The 25769-nt window shown below is 44.1% G+C and overlaps 1 protein-coding gene across 2 annotated transcripts; it reads left to right on the top strand.

Moving 5' to 3' along the window:
• Window positions 1–1704: 1704 nt before the first annotated feature.
• On the top strand, window positions 1705–24420 carry LOC115473730 (perforin-1-like). 2 transcript variants are annotated; one of them, XM_030208791.1, is made up of 3 exons: window positions 1705–1858; window positions 11076–11643; window positions 22943–24420. In XM_030208791.1, exons 2-3 carry the CDS (start codon window positions 11078–11080, stop codon window positions 24024–24026), a joined length of 1650 nt encoding a protein of 549 aa, XP_030064651.1. In that variant the 5' UTR covers window positions 1705–1858; window positions 11076–11077; the 3' UTR covers window positions 24027–24420. The 2 variants fall into 2 exon arrangements, with proteins under 2 accessions (XP_030064651.1, XP_030064652.1); XM_030208792.1 differs by lacking the exon at window positions 1705–1858 and adding an exon at window positions 7576–7698.
• The last annotated feature ends 1349 nt before the right edge of the window (window positions 24421–25769 follow it).

The following is a 25769-nucleotide window of genomic DNA, read 5'->3' as shown; positions in this document are numbered from 1 at the left end:
TCCAGGGCCGGCCAATCAGCCCTCAAGGAAGGATCCGAGGGGGAAGCCCGCTGCACAATCGTCAGGCACGCCCTGGCCACGTAGGAGCCGCAAACTGAGGCCTGCAAACTTAAGGCAGCCGCCTCAAAGGATGACCTTAAGGCCGCCTCCAATCTTCTGTCTTGGGCGTCCTTTAGGGCCGTGCCACCTTCCACCGGCAACGCCGTTTTCTTAGTCACCGCAGTGATTAAAGAATCCACGGTAGGCCAAAGAAAGGCCTCCCGTTCACTTTCAGGCAAAGGATAGAGGCGGGACATAGCCCTAGCCACTTTGAGGCTCGCTTCCGGGACATCCCATTGAGCCGAAATTAAGGTGTGCATGGCATCATGCACGTGGAAGGTTCTAGGCGGGCGCTTCGTCCCCAGCATAATGGCGGAGCCAACAGGGGCTGAGGGAGAGACGTCCTCTGGAGAGGAAATCTTCAAAATGCTCATGGCCTGCACTAACAGGTTGGGCAAATCCTCTGAGCGAAAGATCCGCGCTGCAGAGGGGTCATCCGATCCATCCGAGCGGGAATCCGTCTCCTCCAAGGAATCCCCAAAGGACCGTTGGGAGAACTCAGATACGCTGCCCTCATCTACATCAGAGGAAACAGAGTCCTCTAAGGCCTGGGAATCCACCCGAGGGCGTTTACTTCCGGGGGCCTCAATCCCTTTATCGGACAAGGGAGAAGGGGCAGCGTTTTGCATAAGGAAGGCCTGATGCAGCAGCAAAATAAACTCGGGGGAGAAACCCGCCAGAATGTGCACTTCAGCAGCCTGGGCCACAGCCCTAGACGCACCCTCAACCGGCGCTCACAAGAGCAGGGGAGAAACATGCTGTGCATCCAAGATGGCGTCCGGTGCGACACTCCACGAAGGAGCTGCGCGGGAAGAACGGCGCTTAACTTTAGCCGCTTTTTTGCCGTCGCCCAAATCAAGGGCGGCCATGGCATTAACGTCTCCCAGCTCAAGGGCGGCCCAAGAAGAAGCCATCCGAGCAGAGTGGCCGGCCAAGATGGCGGAGGCGAGCAGCGGGGGATGGGCGTTTATGGCGGGAAAAACCGCCGCACCGGAGGAAGACCCGGGACACTGACCGGCCTCCGAAGTGACACCCAACAAGGGCGAATCAGACTTTAAGACCCCCGCATCCCCGCTAGAAGCGCACACGCGGTCCGGGGAGCGATTCTTCGCGCCCTCGCCCTCCGACGCCATAGGCCACGTGGAGATCGATCGGGGAACCCCCTGCCCGCTATAAAAAGGTAAAAATTACCTGCTTCTCGCTCCGAGCTGTAATGACCTGGTGCCCCAGTGAGTAGCTGCAATAAACGTTTAAATAAACGTCGGAATAAACGCCCTTAAGGACGCCCAAAATTTTTTTTTTTTTTTTACGGAGCCAGCGGGAGGGGGGAGAAAAGGAGGGACCTGGCGCCACCAGGTTTGCACTTGCTCAAGAAGAGCCCTCAACCCCAGGTACTCAACATAACCTAAAAATTAGGCTTGGAGACCTAGCCAGAGCTGCTGCTGTGTGTGACCACCACCTGCTGAGATAGAGAACATACTGAGGAGTTTCCGGCAGCACATGACCACATATAGGGAGGCAAAAGGATTGCTCTCTATCTCCACCTGCTGGTAGATGGACACAACCACCAGTCTATGGATTGATCAGCATGATGATATGGAATCAGATTGAACCGCCAGTGAGGCACTGTGCACGTGGCACAAGCTGCCAGTGTCGGCTGTTCGTGCTGCGCCCCGGGGATCATCAGGTTTCTTCCAGCAGGCATTTTCCAATCAGAGATGCTGCGAAAAGCAAGGAACCTTCAACCTATCACTATTGGGTGAGTTTTAAGCTGTGGGTACGGGTCACTAACGGTTCACACCGCCATGCTGCCCAATGACATCATCAGAAGTCAAAAGAAATCAATTTAAATATATTCTGGCTGAAATTCAATGCGATTTAAGCAGGCAGAAGAGACTGTGGCCCACTTAAACTATCTGGGGCCACCCAACCACCAATATTCAGTGGCACTTAACTGGGCAGTGCCATTGAATATAAGCTCTGACTGCCTATACAAAAAATTGGCATGTCAGGAGCGATACAGGGGCGGCATTGGGGAGGAGCCAGCAGTTATGCAGGTGCTGGGAATATTCAGTGCCGTCACCCATATAGCTACTCAGGCGAATTTAGGACAGCTCAAAAACTGTCCTAATTTGGTCCACTTCGCTATGTGGGTACTGGCACTGAATACTGGCCAGCACCTGCATAACCTTTTTTTAAACTCCTGCAATCCTCCTCCTGCTACCCCCCCCCCCCCCCCGATGCAGACCCTCTCCTTCACTTCCCCTTCTCCACAACCTGTGATGGTTACAACCCCCATCTCCCCAGAATGGCCCTCAACCCCCTTGGTCTAGATAGGCTCCCTGGGCCTACCTTTGCACCCACTTGTGCCTGCCCCTAGCGGCTGCCAGTAGAAGATTGCTGCTACAACCCCTTGTGGCAGCTCATTGTACTTGTGGGGAGCCATTCTGGGATGAGGGTGTTGTGACTGTGGCGAGTCGGGGATTGTGACAGTTGCAGGCTGGGTGTAGGGGGGAAGGACATGAGGGTGGTGGCTGTATTGGGGGTGGGAAAGGGATCACAAGAGTTAAAAAAAAAAAAAAGAATTATGTGGGTCCCAGATGATATTCAGTCGGGGCACAGATAACTGCCTTACCTGGGCCCTGGCTGAATATCAGCCAAGAACCGCATAAGCTCCCATGGCCTCCTCCACTGAAATTAGCCTCTGATATTCAGTGCCAGTGCTTGGACACAGTCAGCACTGAATATCTGGGGCTAATTCTGCCTGCAGCTATCAGCATTTTAAAAATTTCTGATCGCAGAAGACTGAATATTACCACCATTATTGCCAGCTGAAAATTTTCTTCTTTAATCATTTAGGAGACTGGCTAATGGAAGTCAGTAAATACAGTACAATACATATAGAGGACAGTGTGGCACTGCAGTTCTGTCTTCAACATTACATTAGGCCATGGGCGTAGTTTGGGGGGCAACGGCTTGCATGGTGGCATCTCTCTCCTTCCAGCTCCTTCCTGCAGGCTCTGATGTCACTCCTTCTCTTTTCCACTGTTCTCTCGCTGCAGCCTTTTCATCTTCTGGGCTGCCGGCAGCATTAGCAATGTAAGCACTCTGCCTTTGCTCAGCCCAGAAGCCTTCTCTCTGTTGTGACTTCCTGCTTCTGTATAGCAGGTTGCTCGCTGCAGAATGGTTTCTGGGCCGTGCAAAGGCATCGTGCTCACATTGCTAATGCTGATGGCAGCCCAGAAGATGGAAAAGTTGCAGCGGGAGCAGAGCGGAGAGTTGAAGTGACACCGAAGCTTGCAGGGGGGAGGGTGAGTGCCTGACACAGGACCCGGTGGCAGCGGCAGTGGGGGGGGGGGGGGGGGAGGAGAGCGAGCAACACTGGACTTGTAGGGAAGGAGGGAGGAAGGAAGGAAGGGCGGGTGACACCGGACCTTGTGGGAAAGGAGGAAGAGAGGGAGGGAGAGTGACACCGACCCTGTGGGAGGGAGGAAGATTGGGAGAGTGACATCAAACTTGGGAGGGAAAGTGACATAGGACCTTGTGGGGAGGGAGGGAAAGAAGTTTAAAAAAAACCTTCATTGCTTTGATATACTGGCTTAATATTCAGTGTTTTAGTCTGGTGTGTGTGTGTGTGTGTGTGTGTGTATTTTGAAGAACCATAATGAATATGTATGTATGCAAATGAATATGCTAATAAGCAAGCCACACCCTTTGCCCCCAAATGAAATGACCAAACTACGCCCATGCATTAGGCTGTGTGCCTTTTTAAATATGATTTACAGACAAAGGAGCATCTGTGATTTTTAATTAAAAGCAGAAAGGTTACTATCTTATCTCTCTTCTCTTTTTGATACACATTCTCCATCACATACATCATCATTCCTTTCCTACACTAGCCTTGAGGAAAGAAAACCAATCCTCTTCCTGCTATATTAACAAGCCCGTTTATAACTATATGTCTTTTTAATGCTTTCTCATTTAACCCTTGCTTTACCTATGGAGACTGGGGCCTAGATTCATTTGGAGCACACTTCTCATCATCTGCACAGAATAGCTAATAGCTTCATTAGCATGGATTTAAATATGCTGTGCACCAATGTCTGCTGGAGGTGGACCACTGCACCATATGCTAGTAGCTTCCATTTTGCGGTCACAGACTTTTGCATCTTCTACCCAGAAGAAGCCTCTGATTAGATAAAGTGCAATGTGACTTTTTGACACAGGGAATGTCCTAATGTAGCTACTTAGAGACTTTTCCTAGTGTTTATAGCTTACTATTACTGACTAATGTATGTGAGGCTAAACAAAAAATGGTTTCACAAGTAAGTTCACCATTTTGTTCCTAAAGAGGAGGGGAGTGTAGAAACCATAAGGTTCTGCTCCCTTATGGAACTGCAGAGACCTCTAGTGGCTCTACTGATGTAATAGCGTTTGATCTGTAAATATCCATGATTGACAATGGTAAGAGGAGAACATCTTTATTTCTATAGCACTACCCAGGCCAGTTTCAAATCCCTTGTCTTTAGCGTCAGTTTTCCTGGCTATTGCACCACATAATGAGGGGAAGGGTCTTTAGCTCCTGCTTCCATGACCACTGCACCATTACTATTAAGAGAAGAGGGTCTGTGGCTAACACAGCTACTTTACCTGTAGTGAAGAACAGTAACTGTAATTGCTTCACTGGTCACAGGTGACAGCTGGAACAGGAAACTGGTCTACCACCATGTTTTTAAAAGGAGAAAAATACTGAAAGATCAAACCTGAAAGAACAGGAGGGAGCCAGAGGAGAGTCCCAGGTAATCCATGATGATTTACCCCCCCCCCCCCCCCCACACACACACACACAAAAGCAGCTGAGTTCCCATCAGGGAAGCAAGCACTTGAAGAAAACTGATAGGAGTCTTACAGAGGAGCTTGTCTTCCTAGGAAAGGGGCTTCCAGAGAGAGTAAAGCTATAAAGGACCTACCAGGTATCTCTATCAAAGAGAGTTCATAAGGAAACCTACTAGAGACTAAGCAATTGAAATTATTTTTATCTCTATCTCTGCCTGTATATAGTTGATTCTAAACATTGTCCCATGTTTTTGCCTGAGGAATCCAAGTTCAACTTATTCTTTTAGTTCAGAATTTACATTCTAGCCTGGACTGATATTGGATGAAAGGAGAGTGCTAAATGAATGGATTATTGTGCCATCGGTCTCCCAGCTTAAACTAGTCCCAGCCCTGACCTCTCTACAAACTGTTAAAATTTACTTAAACTTACCTGCTTGATGCTCACTGGGCAAAATAAGAATTACCTAACAAACTGACAGAAAAATCCGCTGCCACGAAATGACAATGGTATAAATTGTATGTGATACAGTATTATATTTAACAGGAAAAAGGCCTCAAAGAGCTCACAGACAGAAATACCTTTTTAAATTATGACAGTTGTCATCCGAAATCTCTGAAAAATAATTTACCGTTCTCACAGTTCCTTAGGCATCGACGGATATGTTCTGACAATCAGGAGTTTAAAGTCCAATCGAAGATGTTGTCAGCAAAATTGGAAGCAAGAGGATATCCGAATCATATAATACGTAACGCCTATAGAAGAGCACGGTTTAATAACAGAGAACTAATCCCAAAACCTTGCAGAGTGGTGGAGGAAGATGAAATTATGACATATGTAATGCAGTATAGTCCTAGCTCCCCAAAGGTAGCTTCAATACTCAGAAAGCATTGATCCCTGATATGCACAATGCCATTATTCAGCAGCACCCGGATAAGGTTTGCATACAGTAGAAATAGGAATCTACAAGAGCATTTGAGTCCAGCTGCCTTACCACAGCTACCACCGTCACCAAGAATTTCAGATATTTGGACAGGTCACTCGAAATGTGGCAATTGTAATTTCTGTCTGGTAATGGAAGAAACATCTATTTTTGTCAACCCATTCAATCAGAGAAAGTATATCCTCAAACATAACACTACTTGTAAATCTAGTTATGTGGTATATTGTCTAAGATGTCCTTGTAACAAGTTCTATGTGGGCCAGACCACCAAAGCATTATCAGTACAACTGGGAGAACACAAGAGCTCGATTAATACAGGAAGGATCAGGCTACCATTAGTGACACATTGCAATAGATACCAGCACGCTTTTGAGGATTTGCAGTGCGTGGTACTTCAAACAATTCGTATCACAAGTCGGGGAGGAGATTATCAAAGATTTCTTTTACAACAGGAACAAAAATGGATCTTTGGACTGTGCTCCCTTAACCCCATTGATCTAAACACTCAAGTTGAATGGTGTCATTTCTTCTAGGTCTCTGATAGGTGAATCCACTGACAGCGTCTGACATCACTAGAGCTATATTACATACATCAGCGGCTGTTAGTCAGATGACAAGAAGAGCGTTGGGAAGCCGTGCTGTTCATTCTCCCAGTACTGTGTCTAGTGCACTAAGCCAGTCTTAAAATACATACTATACTCAATAATGCCTAGTTTCAGTTGACACAATGTTTCTTTCCACAGTGTGATACCGAGACCCTGAAGCAGCCTTGCAAAACGCTGGCCATCGTCGTCTCGGCACATGAGTTGAAGAGAGCACAGCATAGCACTATTTTGGGCAACGCGGTCCAGGAGCACCATCGTGAAAGATAAGTGATGGTGCCAATAGAGCCATTGTATATCTGAAAGAGTAATATATGCAATAGAATAGTTGACTTGAGACTTGCTACATCTGCAGGAAATACTTTACATCAGAAGGTTTTGGCCGATGATGAAGGCAGGATCTTTTGATCCATTCTAGCTTTAACAGATTTATCAAGATCTGTGAGCTCTTTGAGGCCTTTTTCCTGTTAAAAATAATACTGTATCACATACAGTTTATACCATTGTCATTTCGTGGCGGCGGATTTTTCTGTGAGTTTGTTAGGTATTTTAGCATATCCGCACCCGAGTGCTAATTTACTTTAGTTGATTCCAAAATAAGAATTACACTTATCCTGTGAGACATCCAATACCAAACATTAAAGATTGTCTCTCACTATGTCAGTTCACCAGAGTCACCCACTGCTAAGGGCGATGGTTTCTGTATCTCTGTGCTCATTTTTGAACCATCTAGCTCTAAAGGTTCCTCTTATCATCCCCTCAGTAACTTAGTCATAGAGGCAGGAGGCAAAGTACCTCTGTGTTAATTGCCAAGTAATATATCATGACCTGCATGTTCCAATTACCCTCCACATTAGCTAAGTATGGTGGAAGGAGCATAAAAAATAGTTCTGAACTAATAGTTAAAAAGACAAGCACTTATACTCCTTTTCACCTAGGTTTTCAAATCATACTTTATCATATGGTGAGAAATCGCTCTGTATACAAGTTCCCACTTAAAGGGGACAGGAAGGTGCTGATCACAAGGGTGGGTGAAATTTTAAGATGATGCAGAATGTTGCCATGGAGATTACCAGACTTGAGGCGGACATGTGAAGTCCACATCCTGTTCAGTTTTGGAGTTGTTGGTAAAATATGAATCGTTCTGGTGATACTTAAGTTCTCAGTTGCCTTCCGCAATTCAAAGAGAAAAGACATTTGTGCAGGAGGTCCCCAACCAGGTGAGTCATGTTTTCGTATGAGGTATATTTCAGCATCAGAAATTATATTCAGTGTGTAGTGACTGGAGTGCACATCTTCTCACATCCTTGCCATCCCTGTGTATTAATGATTTCCCTTTGGGTGATGCCTGTGTGTAAATAACATCTTTGCACTTCTCCAGAATACAATACTCATTTTTCTGGTTAAAATAACAGCTACATCCACTTTCTTACATATTTTATTTACGTAACATATGAGTTTATCTTGTTGGGCAGACTGGATGGACCGTGCAGGTCTTTTTCTGCCATCATCTACTATGTTACTATGTAACAAGTAGTAACATATAGTAGATGATGGCAGATTAAAAAATGAAATGACCCATTCAGTCTACTCAGTAAAGTGGCGAAGGCTGTAACTCTGCTCCACATAGCTTACCCTCCTATACCTTCTTAAGAAATGCAAAATTAATTTCACTGTTTTGAGTTGAAGCATTCAGTTCTTGGTTTTCATCCTTATGCCTAACAAAGAATATGGAATAGAAAACTGGGCATATGTTTTATTACACAGCCGACGTAAATCAGGCAGTATTAATTATCAGATGGTGATATCAATTAATGATGCCATCAGTGCAGTAAAAGCAAAGCCTGAGCTTTGTATTCAGTTATTACTGCTATTGGTCTGCAGTAACAGTGTATAAGTGACCTGCCTGGTGCCTGTGGATATTCACACAGGAAAGAAAACTTCTTTGGCTTTGTATTCTGTTGTTAGACTGCAGGAATTCATTAGATAACAAAATGAGAGTTCAAAGCCCCTGGAGGAATGAGTCATGGTTATCACTGAGGGCAGCAGCTGGTGGCCAGATTTAGAACCCATGAGATAGAATTCTAAAGGAACCCTTGTGCATAACTCTCAGCCTTAGGACTATTGCTGTGATGATATGACTGGGAGCTGTGGGAGGCTGGGTTTATTAAAATTGGGGAACATTTCTGGCTAATTGTGAATGAAGCCTGCGGGTGTCAGAATCCTAGCAATGATTCTGATTAAGCTGGAAAAAAATAGGCAAATGAAAAATGACCTTGCCCCCCTCTCCTTTAAATTAGATGGGAATAAAAAGGGATATTGAAAATTGAATGTCAGTGTTATGGAAAGGAATATAAGGATCTTTGTTTGATTGGGGATTGTGAATGCATGTTTGCACGCAAGTGGAGGAGTAGTCTAATGATTAGTCCAGCAACCTGAGACCCAGGGGAATCAGGTTTGGTTCTAACAGAACTGTCAACTATGCAATATATACTGGTGTAAAAAAAATATGGTAAATCTATACTAGTAGCAATAAACACACCAGTTCATATCAAGCTCCACATATCTGAAGACTTATTTATTTTAAGGAGAAAGAGACCTCAGAAACCCTTAGGATAAATATCCTAGGGTACAACCAGCAATAACTTATAGGCTGGTATCCTGTTTTTATCATTACACTCAAAACTCCTTTTTAAATTTTATTTTACTATGCCACCATTCACTGTGCATCAAAATTGATAAAAAATAATGAATATGCTGATGTAAAGCGCCAGAGGACAATATTGTTACTTAAGAAACAGCACTTAGCTTTTGTTCAACGGGGCCCCCATTTCACCCGTCTCTTGACTTCCTCAGGAACTTGCGCTGTCCAATATCAATCACCACAATTGAAAATCTTCAAATCACCAATCCTTGGATTTTGAAGGAGCTAAAAATAAGCACAAATTTGGTTTGGTTTGGTTTTCACTGCAGCTTCTTCTAACTCTGAGCAAGTTACTTAGGGCCAGATGCACTAAACCTAACGAGCCCACAACTTGCATTTTAAACTGGTTCCAGCCAGTTTAAAACGCAAGTAGTTTACCAGGGGCATGCACTAAGGGCATTTTCCCTGCCACGGTAGCAGGCAATGAAAACGGAATGCAAATTATTCAAAAGCTATTATAATGAGCTGCACTACTGTTGTAGCCCATTATAATGAGACACACTACCGTTTTTCCGATTCCCTTACCGTAGGAACCCTAACGGGAGGTCTGCACCTCTCGTTAGGGCTCCTGTGAGGGAATCGGAAAGGAAAAGGGCCCCCCAAAAAAGGTAAAAAAGAAAAAAAAAGCAGGGAGCGCATGTGAGGGGCATCCTTTATGGAAGTACTCTCCCTGCGCTTGGGAGAGACGTCTTTGTTTTCGCCGTTTTTCGCTCTGCCATTTTTCCCCCTTCTATTTTGTCTTCGCCGCGCCACTTACCCCTCCACAGCAAAATTTTTCTATTTTCCTGGTTGCCGGAGAATCAGGACGTCCCTTTCGATTATGCACCTCTTCCTGGTCTCTTCAGCCAATCAGAGCGCGTTTCGCTGACAACAGCCAGCTAAACCCGCTTTGATTGGCTGAAGAGACCAGGAAGAGGTGCATAATCGAAAGGGACGTCCTGATTCTCTGACCGGCAACCGAGGAAAATAATGAATGCAACTGAGCTACAATGAGTAGCTCATTTGCATTCCCTATCGTTGATGCATTCCCATTCCCTACCAATTCGCTTTAGTGCATCTTGCTCTTAGTCCTCCATTGCCCCAGGAACATAATAAGTACCTGAATATAATATGCAAACTGCTTTGATTGTAACCACAGAAAGGCAGTATATCAAATCCTACCCCCGATCCCTTCCCCCAAGTGGGATGGATTTTTAGGGTTTGTGTGGTGGAGTAGGAGAGGCTGTAAAGGTTTCTGTGTGTTATTGGGTTAAGCAGAGGCAGGGCTTTTTTGAGGGGGTACTTGGGGGTACTGAGTACTGGCACCTTTTCCATTGTCTGCTAAAATTGACCCATGATCCCCAAGTTTTACTGAAAGAGCTCAGGCCCTACACACCAATTCTGCTTTGTCATAGATTCTGTGATTGGTTGCAGGGGCCTGGCTTTTGTGGGGTGGGTCCCTCAGTGATCACCCCACCCCTGAAGGGTGACCTGGCATTTAAGTACTGGCACCTTTTTCACTAGAAAAAATGCACTAAGCAGAGGTATCAGCATTTGGATGTTTTAGGGAGAAAGGAGTGTGAAAACGTTTGTGTGTTCCAGGCATAGGAAGAGGTGTCAGCATTTGTATGTCTGAGTTAGGAAGGAGTGTCAGAATTTCTTTGTGTGGGAAGGCGTCTGTCACAATGCTTGCAAAATCCAATATTTTAAAGTCAAGGCACTAATAAAATTATAATTACTGCTTTATGATAAGTATCTGGATCTGTTTTCTGTAGAAAAAGGCTGTATAACAGATCTTTGTGATCCTTTTTATTTACATTTTACTTCTGACGCAGGCAGAAGCCGAAACATGGCCATTTTGGGGTTTATGTTATAGCTTTTGTTCTTATGAAAATTATTTCTGTTTGCTCCAAGGCATGGATCCATACAGGCTTCTGAAACCTGCTCTAGAACCCTTTTCTGCTCTTTACGTCCTCATCTTTGTCTTTCATTGTCCCGGTGCCAACTCGCTGTGCCGGACAGGAACTAGAAGCGAATGTGAGGAATCGGACTTTGTCCCTGGACATAATCTGGTAGGTGAGGGTATCGATTTGGTGACCCTAGAAAGGAAAGGTGCCTACCTTATTGACACAGATAATTGGAGACAAAAAGATCATACCTGCACCCTATGCCCTAATGCCCTGCTGGAGGACACACCTCTTCAGAAATTACCACGGTCTATAGTTGACTGGCGCATCCATAACAGCTGTTCCCGCAAGGTCTCAAGCTCTATCCTGCACTCAAGCTTCCAGGTGATGGAGTTTTCCGCCTCCTCAGTGGTTAATGACTGGAAAGTGGGGCTGGATGTAAATGTGAAGCCCTCAGTGAACATCCAGGTGACCATGGCAGGGTCTCACTCCCGGATGGCAGAGTTCTCCATGCAGAAGTCCAGGCAGGACCAGTACAGTTTCATGAGCCATGAAATCTCTTGCACATACTACAGGTATTCTTACTGTGTTAAAGCATTTCCTACCTCCTCCTATATCTTACATTTTTGCACTTACTAGTTTCATCTGAGCTTCTGATGCTGCAAAAGCAACATGGAAAGCAAGAGAAAAGCACTGAAATATAGATTTTCCTAAGGTTTAATTAACTGTTAAACTCTTGAATATATTCAGCATTGAATATTGTGCCCCGCAACCTGGTCAAATATGAGACTTTCACAGCAAACAGATTTGACCATCCTGAAAAGAATTGGCTCCCTGAGTTCCCATAATCATTTCAGGCACCAGGCAATCTCTTGCTCTGTGCTCCTTTGCTCTCCCACCCATTCCCAGAGTCATCATTTAACTCTGGCTTCCTGTAGTCACCCAATTCCTAACCCCACTGTCCACTCTCATGTACTTGGACCCTTCTCCAGCATTCATTTATAAACCCCTGCCTTTCTGTCTTCTTCCTCCCTTTCACCCCACCTCTTTCCCCAGCATCCATTCCCTCTGTATCTCCCCTCCCCATACTTCTCCCTCTCTTTCAGTATCTGCCCTGCCTATAACCTTCCTCCATAGCATTTCCCCCTTTATCTCCCACCCCTCAGCCAGAATCTTCCCTTCCTTACTATCTCTATATGCTCCTTCACATAAACTAGGGGGAAGATGATCAAAACTCTGGCGCTATTTTGAATAGCACCATAAAAATTCTGCCAGAACAGCGCAGAAGAACAACACCCTAATGCTCAAAACTAATGAGATGCAAATATAGGCACGTTCATAGCGTTGAGCATTAAGGAGCTCAGTGGGAGGATTGTTTTTGGCGCATGCGCAGAAGAGCTCAGTGGGGGTAAGTTCAGCTCCTCTACACATGTGCCTGGTAAAACCTGAACATGAAGCACACATTGGCGTCTGTTTTCTGCAGCCTAAATATAAGCGTTTTTAATTTTTTTTTCTGGATGCTTATATTTAGATGCAAGTAACAGACACCACTGTGTGCTTTGGGTTTTTTGTAAGCATGGCCGCTTTAAATTTAGATGCAGGATAAGAACGCCAATGTGTGCTTCATGTTCGGGCCTGCTGTTTTTCACAACCAGTGCTCAAGGGCTCACCCGGGCTTCCTTCAGCTTATAAAAGCAATCAAAAGCGGTACATTTTGCAGCAAGAAGCATGAGAGAAGCATGAGAATCATGGCAGATCCTCTCTTCCAACACCCTAAGGCCTGCTCGGACCTGGCGTTATTTTTTACAGTGATAAGGCACCTTTGTTTCAGGTGTCCTTTCCTGATCATTGGGGAGGAAAACAAAATGACCTCATTTAAATGAGCTTGACTACATTTGCGTGCTATCTGCGCTAAGGCCTTGTACACTCGTTGTTTGCTGCACTAGTCTCTGATCATTCTGCGCTGGTAAATGTGGGTGCTAGTAGGGTGCTAATGGCCTCTAGCACCCACATTTAGGGGTCATTTTACTAAGCTGCAGTAGGAACTACGTACGTGCAGCGTACATCAAAATGAGACTACTATGAGGCTAGTGCATTCCCTGGCGGTAATTTCAGATTTGGCACATGCACATTCCAGCAGAAAATAATTAATTTTTTATTTTCGACCATGCACGGTGTTTGTGGCGGTAATTGGCAGTTGGTGCATGCTGAACAGTTACTGTGTGTGTAGCACATGAGTCTTTGCTGCTAGATCAATGGGTGGTGGCAAGGGCTCAGGCCGTAAATAGGCTTGCACTAGTTTTAATTTTAGCATAAGCCCATTTTCCGGCCCATTAAAAAAATGCCCTTTTTCCCAGATGCTGTAAAAATTGGCCTGGCGCATGCCAAAAACATGTGCCCACTCAACGTGTAATTAAACTCTGGAATTCGTTGCCAGAGAATGTGGTAAAGGCGGTTAGCTTAGCGGAGTTTAAAAAAGGTTTGGACGGCTTCCTAAAGAAAAACTCCATAGTCCATTATTAAATGGACTTGGGGAAAATCCACTACTTCTGGGATAAGCAGTATAGAATGTTTTGTACTTTTTCGGGATCTTGCCAGGTATTTATGACCTAGATTGGCCACTATTGGAAACAGGATGCTGGGCTTGATGGACCTTTGGCCTTTCCCAGTATGGCAGTACTTATGTACTGCAGGCCACTTTTTACCATGGCTTAGTAAAAGGACCCCCAACTTTTGATCATCGGCACCTAAGAGGCAGGTGGCCCCTCTCTATGCTCCCTACCACCTCGCAGTCTGTTAATGATCAGCACCATGATTGCAGCAGGGAGTGTCATCCACAAGTACTCACAAGGCTGAGCAGTAAGGAGCAGTGGTGTAACTACAAGGGGCCACAGGGGCCTGGGCCCCCCTCAATGGATCCAGGGCCCTGGCTTGACTGGCAGGGGTCCCCAACCCACGTCAGCTGAAGCGTTTCTCCATTGCTGCTCTTCTTACATTGCCTGCCCTGCTTCCCTTTCGTTGCTTGCATGTTTGGTTTTAAAAGAAACTGAGCATTAAAATTGAGCATGTGCAATGTGGGGGAAAGCAGGGCAGGCATTGTAAGGAGAGCATTGCTGGAGAAACGCTTTAGCTGGTGAGGGTTGGGGTCCCTCACCAGCTACGGTATGTGGAATTGCGCAGAGGGGTTGGGGGGGTGGAGTAGCGGGGAGGTGGCCCAAAATGTGCCCCCTCATTTTGGACTCTGGGACCTCCCCCCCCCCCCCCCCCCACTTCGAGGTCTGGCTACGCCCCTGGTAAGGAGATTGTCACCCACACCTCCCATGGCTATGCCTCTGTTTGATGCAACCTCCATCAGTCAGTACCCACAGACTTTGCTTTGTATCAAGTTTCAAAAGGAAAGAACAGATGTGCTTTCCCTTTGAAACTTGTGGTGGGTCCACAAACAAACAGTTACAAGATTTTGGGAATTTATAATGCAATAACACACATGTGAAATGGACCCATAAATTGTATAGTGGCAAATGCTTAAGTACTGCAAAAAAAAAAAAAAAAAATCAGTTACTGATATTCAAAGGATGTATGCTCTTGAGAGTTACACTCATAAACTGGACTCTGAAAATTTACTAGAGCTGAGTGCATAACATTATACTCAAAATTTCACTAAACTCCTAAATTTAGGAGCATAAAAAGTGGCACAGGGTAGATTTAGGGGCCCTTTTACTAAGGCGTAGTGGGCCTAATGCAGGCCTACCACACGATCACTACTGTGGGACACGCTGAGGTGTCCTGTGGTAGTTTGGCCAGCAGCATGTGCAACTCCTGTGGTAAAAGATATTTTTAATGTTTTGCCATGGGAGGCGTGTCTGGAGCAGAGAGTAGACATGTCTGCACTAATTGGGTAGCACGGGCACATTACCGCGTGCTATCCAATTAGCATAGGAGTATTGTGGGAGCCCTTACTACCTCCTAAATAGGTGGTGATAAGGGCTCCTGGCAGTAATAGCCATGTGCTAATGTGGAAATTAGCGCATGGCCATTTAAAAAAGCTGTACTAGAATGTGGCCATAGCACATGGCAAACCCACACGCTAATCACAGCGCCAGCCACTTTCTAGTGCTCTTTAGTAAAAGGACCCCTTAGGTTGGAAAAAAAAACTTAGGAGCTTAATACTGAGTTTCAGCATTATGCTCATAAATCTACAGAAATGAATAGCAGGCCAAGATTTATAAGCAAAGCATAACCTTATTGTTTCTAAATCAACATGAATTTTCAGCTGAAAACATATGCTCATAAATTTGGCTGAAAATAGAGCACAAATTTAGGAGCATAGTTTAGGAGGATATATTTAGGAGCTCAGCTTTTTTTAAATAACTGGCTCTGAGTATATAAAATAGTAGAGCACTTCCAATAGAACAGGAAACGGATCTCAGCACTTTACCTGGAATGAAATGCCATAGCATTATCTCTATTATCGTTAAAAAAAAACCTTCTCATTTGAAACCAGTTCAAAAATATACTTATCTCAAAATTATAGATTAATCTGTCTGAGAAAAAGGAGATTGAAAACTGACGTGGCACATATTTCAAAATTGCTTCATCAAGGACTTTTCATAGGTGAAATTTTTATTTCCTACAACTCAACTCAGCAGCTTCCTCAATCAAACTAGCTGCTAACTTTCGCAACTTCATTTTGTGCAGGTAGAGTTTTCATGGAAAAACCATGCACAGAGTTGAAAATACTAAGGATGTGCATGATGTTTCTTTGTTTGTTGTTGTTGATTTGGTTTTTGGCTTGATTTTATTTTTTTCAGTTTAGTTCTATTTCATTAATAGCATGCATTATTAACAAAACCAAACAAGCCTGTTTCATTGTATTTTAAGAACATAAGAATAGCCATATTGGGTTAGACCAATCTAGCCCAGTGTCCTGCGTCCAACAGTGGCCAGTCCAGGTCAAAAGTTCTACCTGGCAGAAAAAAAATGCACATCCCTAGAAAATGGAACCCACACATGTTATTTTACAACCACTTCCAAAACATGGCCCTGGGAATGTCTCCCCCTAGTGCAACTAAGGGTCCCCTTTGCTAAGCTATGGTAGGTGTTTAACACATGGATTAGCACGCAGGAATCAGTCATTGGTGTGCACCAATGACACACACGGTACCTAATGTGGTGGTATCATTAGTGCAGGCCATATATGGAGTTCAACCCAAGTATCAAGACTCCGCCCACTCCACACTATTTCCAGAAGCGCTGATTTGGCCATGAGCTTGCATCAAAATCCTTATATGCTACCATGTCTAATGGCCAGCAACATGAGAGAAAGGAATCTTCCTCTCAATGTCTCTTGTAAAATGGCATTTTATTAATGGGTGGTAGGCTGCAAACTCCTTAAGCTTTGGAAGTCCTATAACCAGTTGCAGTTTCAGAAGTGAGAAAACTGGGATGCAGGAAATTTTGTTTTTATGAGAATAATTAGATATTTTTTAATTTAAAATATTTATATCCCTCCAATCCCAAATCCTCAGTAAGTTGCAAGTAACACACATAATAATAAAACATACAACTATGACAAATACATAGCACAACACATCAGGAAACATAAAATCAACAAATTACAAAATCAGCTAAGTACCAAATAACTTCCCCAATCCTCAAGAACTCTTAGAAGGAATAAGTCACATATCGAATGTCTCCCAAAACAAAGATGCCTTTACATGTGCCTGAAAATCAAGTATATCAGAAAAAGTTCGACCGAAGACAACTTTGGCCCTGCACAGAACAAAGCATGGTGATGGGTGTCATGCAAATGCAGCCACAGGAGTCAACTTTTCAACATGATTGAGGGTGCTAAACCCAATAGAAATTACTCTTTCCTTGACAAACTGAAATTGGGATGCTCGAATACCTACTGCTCCCACAGATCTGGCTCCTATGTGGAAGGAACAGCCAAAAGATAATTGATCCTGAGACAGCATGGCTCTACTAAGCTGGTACAGCATTACCAGGACCACCAATGGCAGAGGAGCTGCCAAGTGCAGATGTTTAGCTCAACAATACAGAGAGGGATTCAAAGCACACAGCAAACAATAGAAGATAAAAGCACCAAGAGCCTTCAAATCCAGAACAGGTCCTCTAATCAGTTGTATAAATAGATGCTATACATCATTAACCCGACATAGGCCATGTTTCGGCACTCAATGCCTGCATCAGGGGTCTGTCAGTGAGTCAATTTTCTAACTATCTGTTCTCTCTTTTATGCTTTATGGAGAATGGAGTATTAGAAAATCGACTCACTGACATACCCCTGATGCAAGCACTGAGTGCTGAAACACAGCCCATGTCGGGTTACTGATGTACAGCATCTATTTATGAAAAAATTATGTCTTACCTGATAATTTTCTTTCCTTTAGCCACAGCAGATGAATCCATGAACTGGTGGGTTGTATCCATCTATCAGCAGATAGAGATAACTAACTTAAGTGAGTGATACTGGACGACCAGCCCCTCCATAGGTTAGTATATGTCTCATCACACAGCAGAACCTGGCACCCAACTGGAAACCTTCCTCACCAATGGAAATAAAACCACAACAGTTTGAACAGAACTAATAATTTATAACAAATTGAATCTCAAAGTTTGATTCACTAGTCTGTGCCCATTTCTCCATGTGCATGTCAGAGCATTTTATCTAAGCATGAAGGAACAACAAACACATGTGATGAAAGAATCGCAATGGTAAGCTAGGGAGGGATCCTGGATTCATCTGCTGTGGCTAAAGGAAAGAAAATTATCAGGTGATGTATCCATGAGCTGGTGGGATGTAACAAAGCAGTCCCTAGCCAGGAAGGGAATCCATCACCTCCCAAGCCAACACTGACGGTCCAAAAGAAGCATCGGATCTGGAAGCCACATCTACTCTATAATGCCTCAAAAATGTGTGCAACGAGGCCCAAGTAGCCGCCCAACAGATCTCATCCAGGAACAGAACCAAGGTCTCCACCCATGAAGCTGTTTGTGCCCTAGTAGAATGGGCACGCAATGCCTCCGGTGCTACCCAGCTACACAACAGGTATGCAGAGGAAATCACTTCCTTAATCCATCTAGCAATAGTAGGTTTAGAAGCCACATCACTGCGGCGGGAGGCTGAAAAGAGCACAAACAGATGGTCTGTCCGACGTAAATCATTAAACATCCTCAAGTAGCAGAGAAGGACTCAACACATATCCAAAAAACAAAGCTTCTCGAAATCCAAGGGATAATCCTCCTCCCAAAAGGAAAGAAGAAAAAGAGGCTGATTAAGATGAAAAGCCGAGATGACCTTCGGCAAAAAGGAGGGCAAAGTCCGCAAGGTCACTCCCGCTTCCGAAAACAGCAAGAAAGGATCACGACATGAGAGGATTTGAATCTCAGAGAACCTACAAGCCGATGCCATAGCCTCCAAAACACCTCAAAAGGCGGACCTTGCAACGCCCTGAGAACTAAATTAAGGTTCCAGGTCGGACAGGGCCGACACAAAGGAGGGTGCAGATGAAGTGCCCCGCACAAGAACCGCACCATAGCCGGATGTGTAGCCAGGGAAATACCCGAAACTTGGCTCTGAAAGCATGCTAGGGCTGTAACCTGAACTCGAAGCAAATTATAGGCCAACCCTTTTTGTAACCTGTCCTGTAAAAAAGCCAAGAGTTGAGTCACCGACACCTGAAAAGGAGACCAAGCTCGGGCCTCACACCATGCAACAAAGGTTCACCAAACACACTGTTGAGGTAGATCGCTTGCGAGCCTGCAAAAAGGTAGTTATCACCACATCTGACTAGCCCTTCTTCCTCAAACACGCCTACTCAAGATCCAGGCCGTAAGAGCAAAGAAGCAGGGATCCTCTATCTGAACCGACCCCTGATGAAGAAGTCTGGGAAGATCCGGAAGCCAAAAGGGCACTTCCACAAGAAGCCGCACTACTAAGTCCACATACCAAGGGTGCCGGGGCCAATCTGGAGCTACCAGAATCAAAAGAAGAGGATGAAAGAGTCAGATAACACATTAATTTTCAAACATACTCTCTCATATGTTTAGTTTAAAGTACCTTCCCAAGCTTCAGAAAAACGTATGGCGTTTTTAAATCTTGAAAGGGAAAAGGCCTCAGTGCCCTCACCTCCACCCATTGCAAAAAGCTTATAGGGTGAAAAGGATTTTAACCAGGGAATCCTTTTCACCCTATAAGCTTTCTGCAAGAGGTAGAGATGAGAGCACTGATCCTTTTTCCCTTTCAAGATTTAAAAACGCCACAAGTTTTTCTGATGTTTGGGTAAGTAAACATATGATAGAGTATGATTGAGAATTACGTTCATCAGCTACCCATGACCATTTGAAGCCCAATTTTAGATAGAACATAGAAATTGAAATTGATATGTCTAGGTCAGGGTGAACATAATTCTGGTAGCATTTTAGAAAAAGATCTGCTATATGTAGCCTTTTCTAAAATATAGGTATTTGCCTGCACGTACAGTCAAAACAATTGTCTAACAAAGATACACATTGAAAAACTGAAAGGAGGCACTTGGCAACTTGCATGGATAAGTTACACATGCAAAATTGGTGTTTCACAATTATATCAGACAGGGGAAGTGCGTCTTTTGCTATGGGGCACAGTGAAGTCAGTGACAAACCATATCAAACAATATAATCCCCACATTTCTATGTAAAACACAGGCTGCAATCCTTATTTATTTTCATTTTGGAGAGGAAAATAAGCACAGAGGATTAAGTGGGAGAAATCCCTTAATCCTTCCTTTAAAGGACTGGTCCAAGTGAGCACTTCTAAATAACATATACTCAGGATCTGCTCAAGGTATACTGGCGCCCTGAGCCAAATTGCTTTGGCACCCTCCCTTCCCCCCATTTCATCACTTCCAGTGCGTCCTCCTTCCCCCCAGCGGGTTCAGCATCTCTCTCTCTTTTGGGCTGGCATCTCCCTCCCCCTTCCTTGGGCTGGCATTTCTCTCCCCCACTGTCTAGTCTCTCTTTCCCCCTCCTCGCGGGTCCAACACTACTCCCTCACCTCTCTCACTCCCCTGCGGTCCTGGGCAAGATGCGGAAGAGGGAAGACCCAGGGGCTGGCCGAAGATAGTCTGTTATGATGCTGCTTTTGCTGCTGCCGCTGGCAACTGATAAACTTTGCAGGGCCGCAGAGGAATGAGAGAGGTGAGGGAGCACTGCCAACCCGCAGGGAGGGGGAAAGAGAGAAGGGAAGAGATTGGACCCCGGGGGGGGGGGGGGGGGGGAGGAGGGGAATTAAAGGCTTAGCCTGTACAGAAGGTGAAGTCAGAGACTGGGTATTTTGGTGTCTTTAATTGCTGGCACCCTGAGTCAGAGCCTTACCTGGTCCAGTGGTTAAGCCGGCCCTGCATATACAGTAAAGTCTCGATTATCCAACCTAAATAGGACCAACCCGTCATTGGATAAATGGAAAGTCAGATAATACGGAAAACAATGGTAACTCCTCAGACAATGCAGAAACAAAGGCAGCAAAAACAGGATCCCAGCTGGTAAAAGTAAGATTCTGAGTTCGGAAAATGGGAACAGAAGCCATGTGATGTCACTGGGGGTCTGTCAGATATGCTGGATTGTGAACTGAAATTTGTGAAGGAGGAATTCTGAAACCCTTGAGGGTAGCATCTGTTTCTTATCCATGTTTTCTGGCCAAAATAATGTGCATGTTTTTGAAAATACAAAACTAAACACATTCCCCCCAAAATTCAGCTGGTGGCAAGCAGTGGTTTGGCCGCCGCCAGCATTCAACCCATTTCTGGTGAGCAGCATTGAATATCCAGTTACAACTTAACCGGTTAAGCCAATATTCGGCGCTAGCCAGTTAAGTGCTTAGCGGTTAAAGATAGGCCTGCTATTTATGAGGTCTATTTTAACTGCTAAGCATAGCCAGTTTGGTGTTGAATATCCATACCTAACCAGCTATATGGTGCAAAATAGCCGGTTAGGGCCTTATTCTATAAAGGTTATGCTCCTAAATTTACGCTCCCAAAATTTATGCTCCTAAATTACGAGCATACTTTATGCTCCAAAATAGATTATTCTCATAATTTAGGAGCATAAATTGGGCCTTATTCTATGAAGGTTATTATGCTCATAAATTTAGAAACATAAATTTTAGGAGCATAAATTTAGGAGCATGATCTTTATAGAATAAGGCCCTTAGTGGCTAGCTACTAACCTCGAATATTCAGTGAGAGCTAACTGGTTATCTCCCACTGAATATCCGCGGTTAGGCACTAAAATGCTATTTAACCAGCCAGGAGTTGTTCCTGGTTGGTTAAATAATTTTGTATATTGGCCAGATTGTTTCTTCCCCAATCAACCTCATGCTGGGAATGCCTGCATAAAAATGCAGCTAAAACTGTGTACATTATAGAGCAATAGACATATTTTTACAGTATACAGAGTGAGCAATTTTCAGAAAGACTTTTTACCCAAGTAAACAGCTTTTAAAAATTGGTCTCTAAGAGCCACCTTTGCCCCCTATCAGCTTCAAAAGAAATCTGAGGTACTGGGTATTTGGTTTTCACTTGACCTGGCCTGGACCATTACTGAAAAAGAGAACAGGTTTCTGCAGGGGGTTAAAGTTATATGAAAATCAGTCTCCTGGTTGTATGTATTTATACAAAGGAGAGCACTTAGCGCATTTGAAAGAGGATGTTTGGAACCTTTGACCCCTTAATAAAATACCATTTTTTTTTTTTGAAAATATTATCAGGAAGATTACTTTTATTTTTCTTGTTGACCACTTTTTGAGGGATAAATAAAGGTTTTATTTTTAACTCATTAGAACTATAGTCTGGGTTGTTTTCTCTACAATTATAGAAAGATATACCTGGAAGTGGATCTCAAGAGGTCATCTCGAATAAGGCAAACAGACTTCAAAATGTTATGCAGTTCACTCCCCCACCTACTCTCTTGTTTGCTTAGACCAAATATTTGCCTATGACATATGTTGACAAGCCTTTGATGGAGATTTGAAAATGTGTAGCATAGTGGTTAGTGCAGTGGACTTTGATCCTGGGGAATTGAACTCAATTCCCACTTGCAGCTCCCTGTGACTCTGGGCAAGTCACTTAACCCTCCATTGCCCCTAGTACAAAATAAGTACCTGAATATATGTAAACCGCTTTGAATGTAGTTGCAAAAACCTCAGAAAGGTGGTATATCATTTCCCTTTCCCTTCCTAAATAAACTGGTTCCAGTGCTTGCCTACCCTTTATAGTTAGAAAGGTCTACTAATCAACTCTATTGCATTTTAAGACCATTAATACTTTTTGTTTTCCCAGTAGAGCAATGAAAAAGGTTAAGGTCAATTAACATACACTGAGGTCCTTTTACCAAGCTGTAGTAAGCACTAGCGCATGCTTACTGTAGCTTAACAGTGCTTACCTTGGGGCACGCTCAGAAGTCCTGTGGTAAGTTCCGGTTTAGCGCGCACACCATGTGGTAAAAAATATTTTTATTTCTACTGTGGAGGGGATGTGTCTGGGGTGGAGAGTGGGTGTGTCTGCAGTAATCAGCGCAGCTACATTGCCATGTACTAACTGATTAGCACATGAGCCTTTACCGCCTACAAAAAATATGGTAGTAAGGGCTCACATGCTAATCATTCTTAATGGCCATGCGCCAATGTTGCTATTAGCCTTAGTGCATAGGAAAGACGTGCAAAAGACCACTTTTTAGCACTGCTTTGTAAAAGGGCCCCACAGTGTAAATATCACGATGAGGGCTGAAAAGACTATTATCTGATTGTTCAATTTGGTACTCTAACTATTATTTTATTGTTTGTTTGTTTTTTTGGGGGGGGGGGGTAAATGACAGATATCGAGCTATCAACAAACCATACCTCACAAGCCATTTTTACTACATCTTGAAGAACCTTCCAAAATTATACAATGAAATGACGAAACCCAACTATTTGCATGTCATTGACACCTATGGGACCCACTACATCACCCAACTCTTTTTGGGGGGAAAAGTGCGGGATGTCACAGCCATTAAATCTTGTGAGTCCTCCTTGGACGAAATCACAGTGGATGAGGTGAAGGATTGCCTAAGCCTAGAGGCCTCAATCACAGTAGTAACCAAGGGCAAGATCACAGGAGGGTACAGCACCTGTGAGGATTTGAAGAAAAAGAAAAACTTCAAGGGGAGTTTCCATGAGAAGTATAGTGAACGGCAGTCGGAAGTAGATGGAGGTGAAGCAACAGCAGACCTTCTGTTTGCCAAGGAGCAGGACCCAGAAAAGTTTGGGGAGTGGATGGAGAGCTTGAAGACTATCCCAGGGATTGTCTCTTTCTCCCTGAAGCCTATTCATACACTAGTGAGGTTCCAGGGTCCACAGAAGGAGAACCTAAGGAAAGCCATTAGTGAATATATAATACAGAAAGCTGTCCATAATAATTGTTCCAGCAGTTGCCCTCCTAGGGCACAGAAGAGCAAAAGGGACTCCTGCTCCTGCTTCTGCTCAGTAGCCACAGGTATAAACAGCATGTGCTGTTCTACTGGTCGAGGATTTGCCAAGCTCACAGTCAACATTCAACGAGCCACAGGACTCTGGGGTGATTATTTCTCAAAAACGGATGCTTTTGTCAAAGTGATCTTTCAGAACAAGGAGATGAGGACCAATACAGTGTGGAACAATGACAATCCCACATGGACTGTCCACTTTGATTTTGGCACAGTACAATTGAACCAAGGAAGCTCCATGAAGCTTGAGGTCTGGGATGAGGACAATCGCTATGATGATGATCTGTTAGGGGCCTGCAATGAAAAACTCTCTGCAGGATTTCACAAGCCACTCTGCTACCTGAACCACGGGAGTCTTGCGTTCTTTTTTAATGTGGTCTGTGGCCCCCATTTGGGAGGACCCCAGTGTATGGAGTATATTCCATCACCAGAATAATTTTAGGAGACCTGGACTGAATGTTTTCTATTTCTGAAATTATTTGATTTGGCATTCTTCAAAGAGCTGCAGCCTACTGCCACTTTGACAAAATTTCATTCTTATGTCACATATTCCAGTATCTTCACTTATCTGTATGCTGTCACCTTTTATGATAGCATTGCCTGTAAGAATCATTTCGCCATCTCTATATGAAATTGACTGAGACCTTATCCAAAATGGTTTCCTCACTGGAAGCTGCAGGTGATAGGTGTATGTGGGAGAAGAAAGGAACATCTTAAGAGATTTCATAATTGAAATAAAAAGTGAAATAAAAGTGATGTGAATCTATTAATGATGATTATTCATAATTAAGATGTTTCTCTATAGTAGGAGACAGGGAAAGGAAACCATATTTAATGGTATATCGGTTACAGTTTCTATAGTAGGGGAAGATTTTTATAAAGTGCTGTCTAGGCAGGAGGCACATAGGTGCCTATGTTGTACCTATTTTATGAAGGTAATATATGCACTCATGTGCTTTTATAAAATTACCTGGGGGTAATTAAGTGCATATATTTATATCTACTGTATTTTGAGTTAAATATCATAAACTTGTCACAACTTCACAATTGACAATGTAACAGCCATTGGAGTCCCAACTAAAGATACTTGGTATAATAATTGATTCCTATATGTTATTCGACATCCAAGTCCAAGCAGTCATCAGAAAAGCCTTTAAAGCAATGTGGAAACTAAAAAGAATCAGGCATCTTGTCCCTAATTATGGGGCCCTTTTATTAAGGCGCACCGAAAAGTGTCCTGCGCTGGTGTAGGCGTGCTTATTGGACCCACGCAGGTCCATTTTTCAGCGTGCCTGCAAAAAATGCCTTTTTTTGGCTGAAAATGGATGTGTGGCAAAATTCAAATTAGTGCATATCCATTTTGGACCTAAGACCTTACCACCACCCATTGACTTAGTGGTAAGGTCTCACGCGTTAACCGGGCGGTAATCATCAGCGCACATACACTGCTGATTACCACCTGGTTAACGCCACACAGTAGAAAATAGAAATTATTTCCTGCTGTGCCTTTTGGATGCACATCAAAATTTGAATTACCGCCCAGGGCATGCAGTAGCAGTGGCGTAGCCAAGGGTGGGCCCGGATGGGCCCAGGCCCAACCATTTTGGGCTCAGGCCCACCCAGTAACAGCACACCTATGATGGCATGGATCCCCAAGCCTCACCAGCCAAAAACTCCCAACAACTGTTCCTCCTGCATACCTTGTAAATAGCAGATCTTTGCCTGCAGTGAGTAGCGACTGATACATACTGCTCAAACCAGCCCCACAGCCTTCCCTCTGATATACTTCCGCCTATGCGGAAACAGGAAGTTGCATCAGAGGGAAGGCTGTGGGGTCAACTTGAGCAGTGTGCATTAGTTGCTGCTCGCTGCCGGTGAAAAGCTGCTATTTAAAAGGTATGCAGGGGATGGGGGGATGTTTGAGAGACCATATGGTATGCAGGCGAGTGAGGGAGAAACCAAATCACTTGTGGGACAAGGCGGAGTTCTTCTGCCCACCCATCTTGGGCCCAGGCCCACCCAAAATTGGGTATCTGGCTATGCCCCTGTGCAGTAGCTGGGTGGTAGTTCTAATTTGACGTGTGTTGTAAGCTCGTAGGCACTAATGTGCCTTAGTAAAAGGGCCCCTGTATGTTTAGAACCTTAGTATAAACATTAGCATTATCACACTTTAATTATT

Source organism: Microcaecilia unicolor, chromosome 7 (assembly GCF_901765095.1).
Source record: "Microcaecilia unicolor chromosome 7, aMicUni1.1, whole genome shotgun sequence".
Taxonomy (NCBI): Eukaryota; Metazoa; Chordata; class Amphibia; order Gymnophiona; family Siphonopidae; genus Microcaecilia; species Microcaecilia unicolor.
The sequence above is the reverse complement of the archived record's forward strand: the minus strand, read 5'-3'. Positions and strand labels throughout refer to the sequence as shown.

What these genes read in the sequence shown, in the direction of transcription:
- LOC115473730 (XM_030208791.1), top strand. Translation starts at nt 11,078, where the DNA reads ATGGATCCATACAGGCTTCTGAAACCTGCTCTAGAACCCTTTTCTGCT. An exon ending in ATCTCTTGCACATACTACAG is followed by an intron (nt 11,644 to 22,942) that starts GTATTCTTACTG and finishes GGTAAATGACAG; the next exon opens with ATATCGAGCTATCAACAAAC.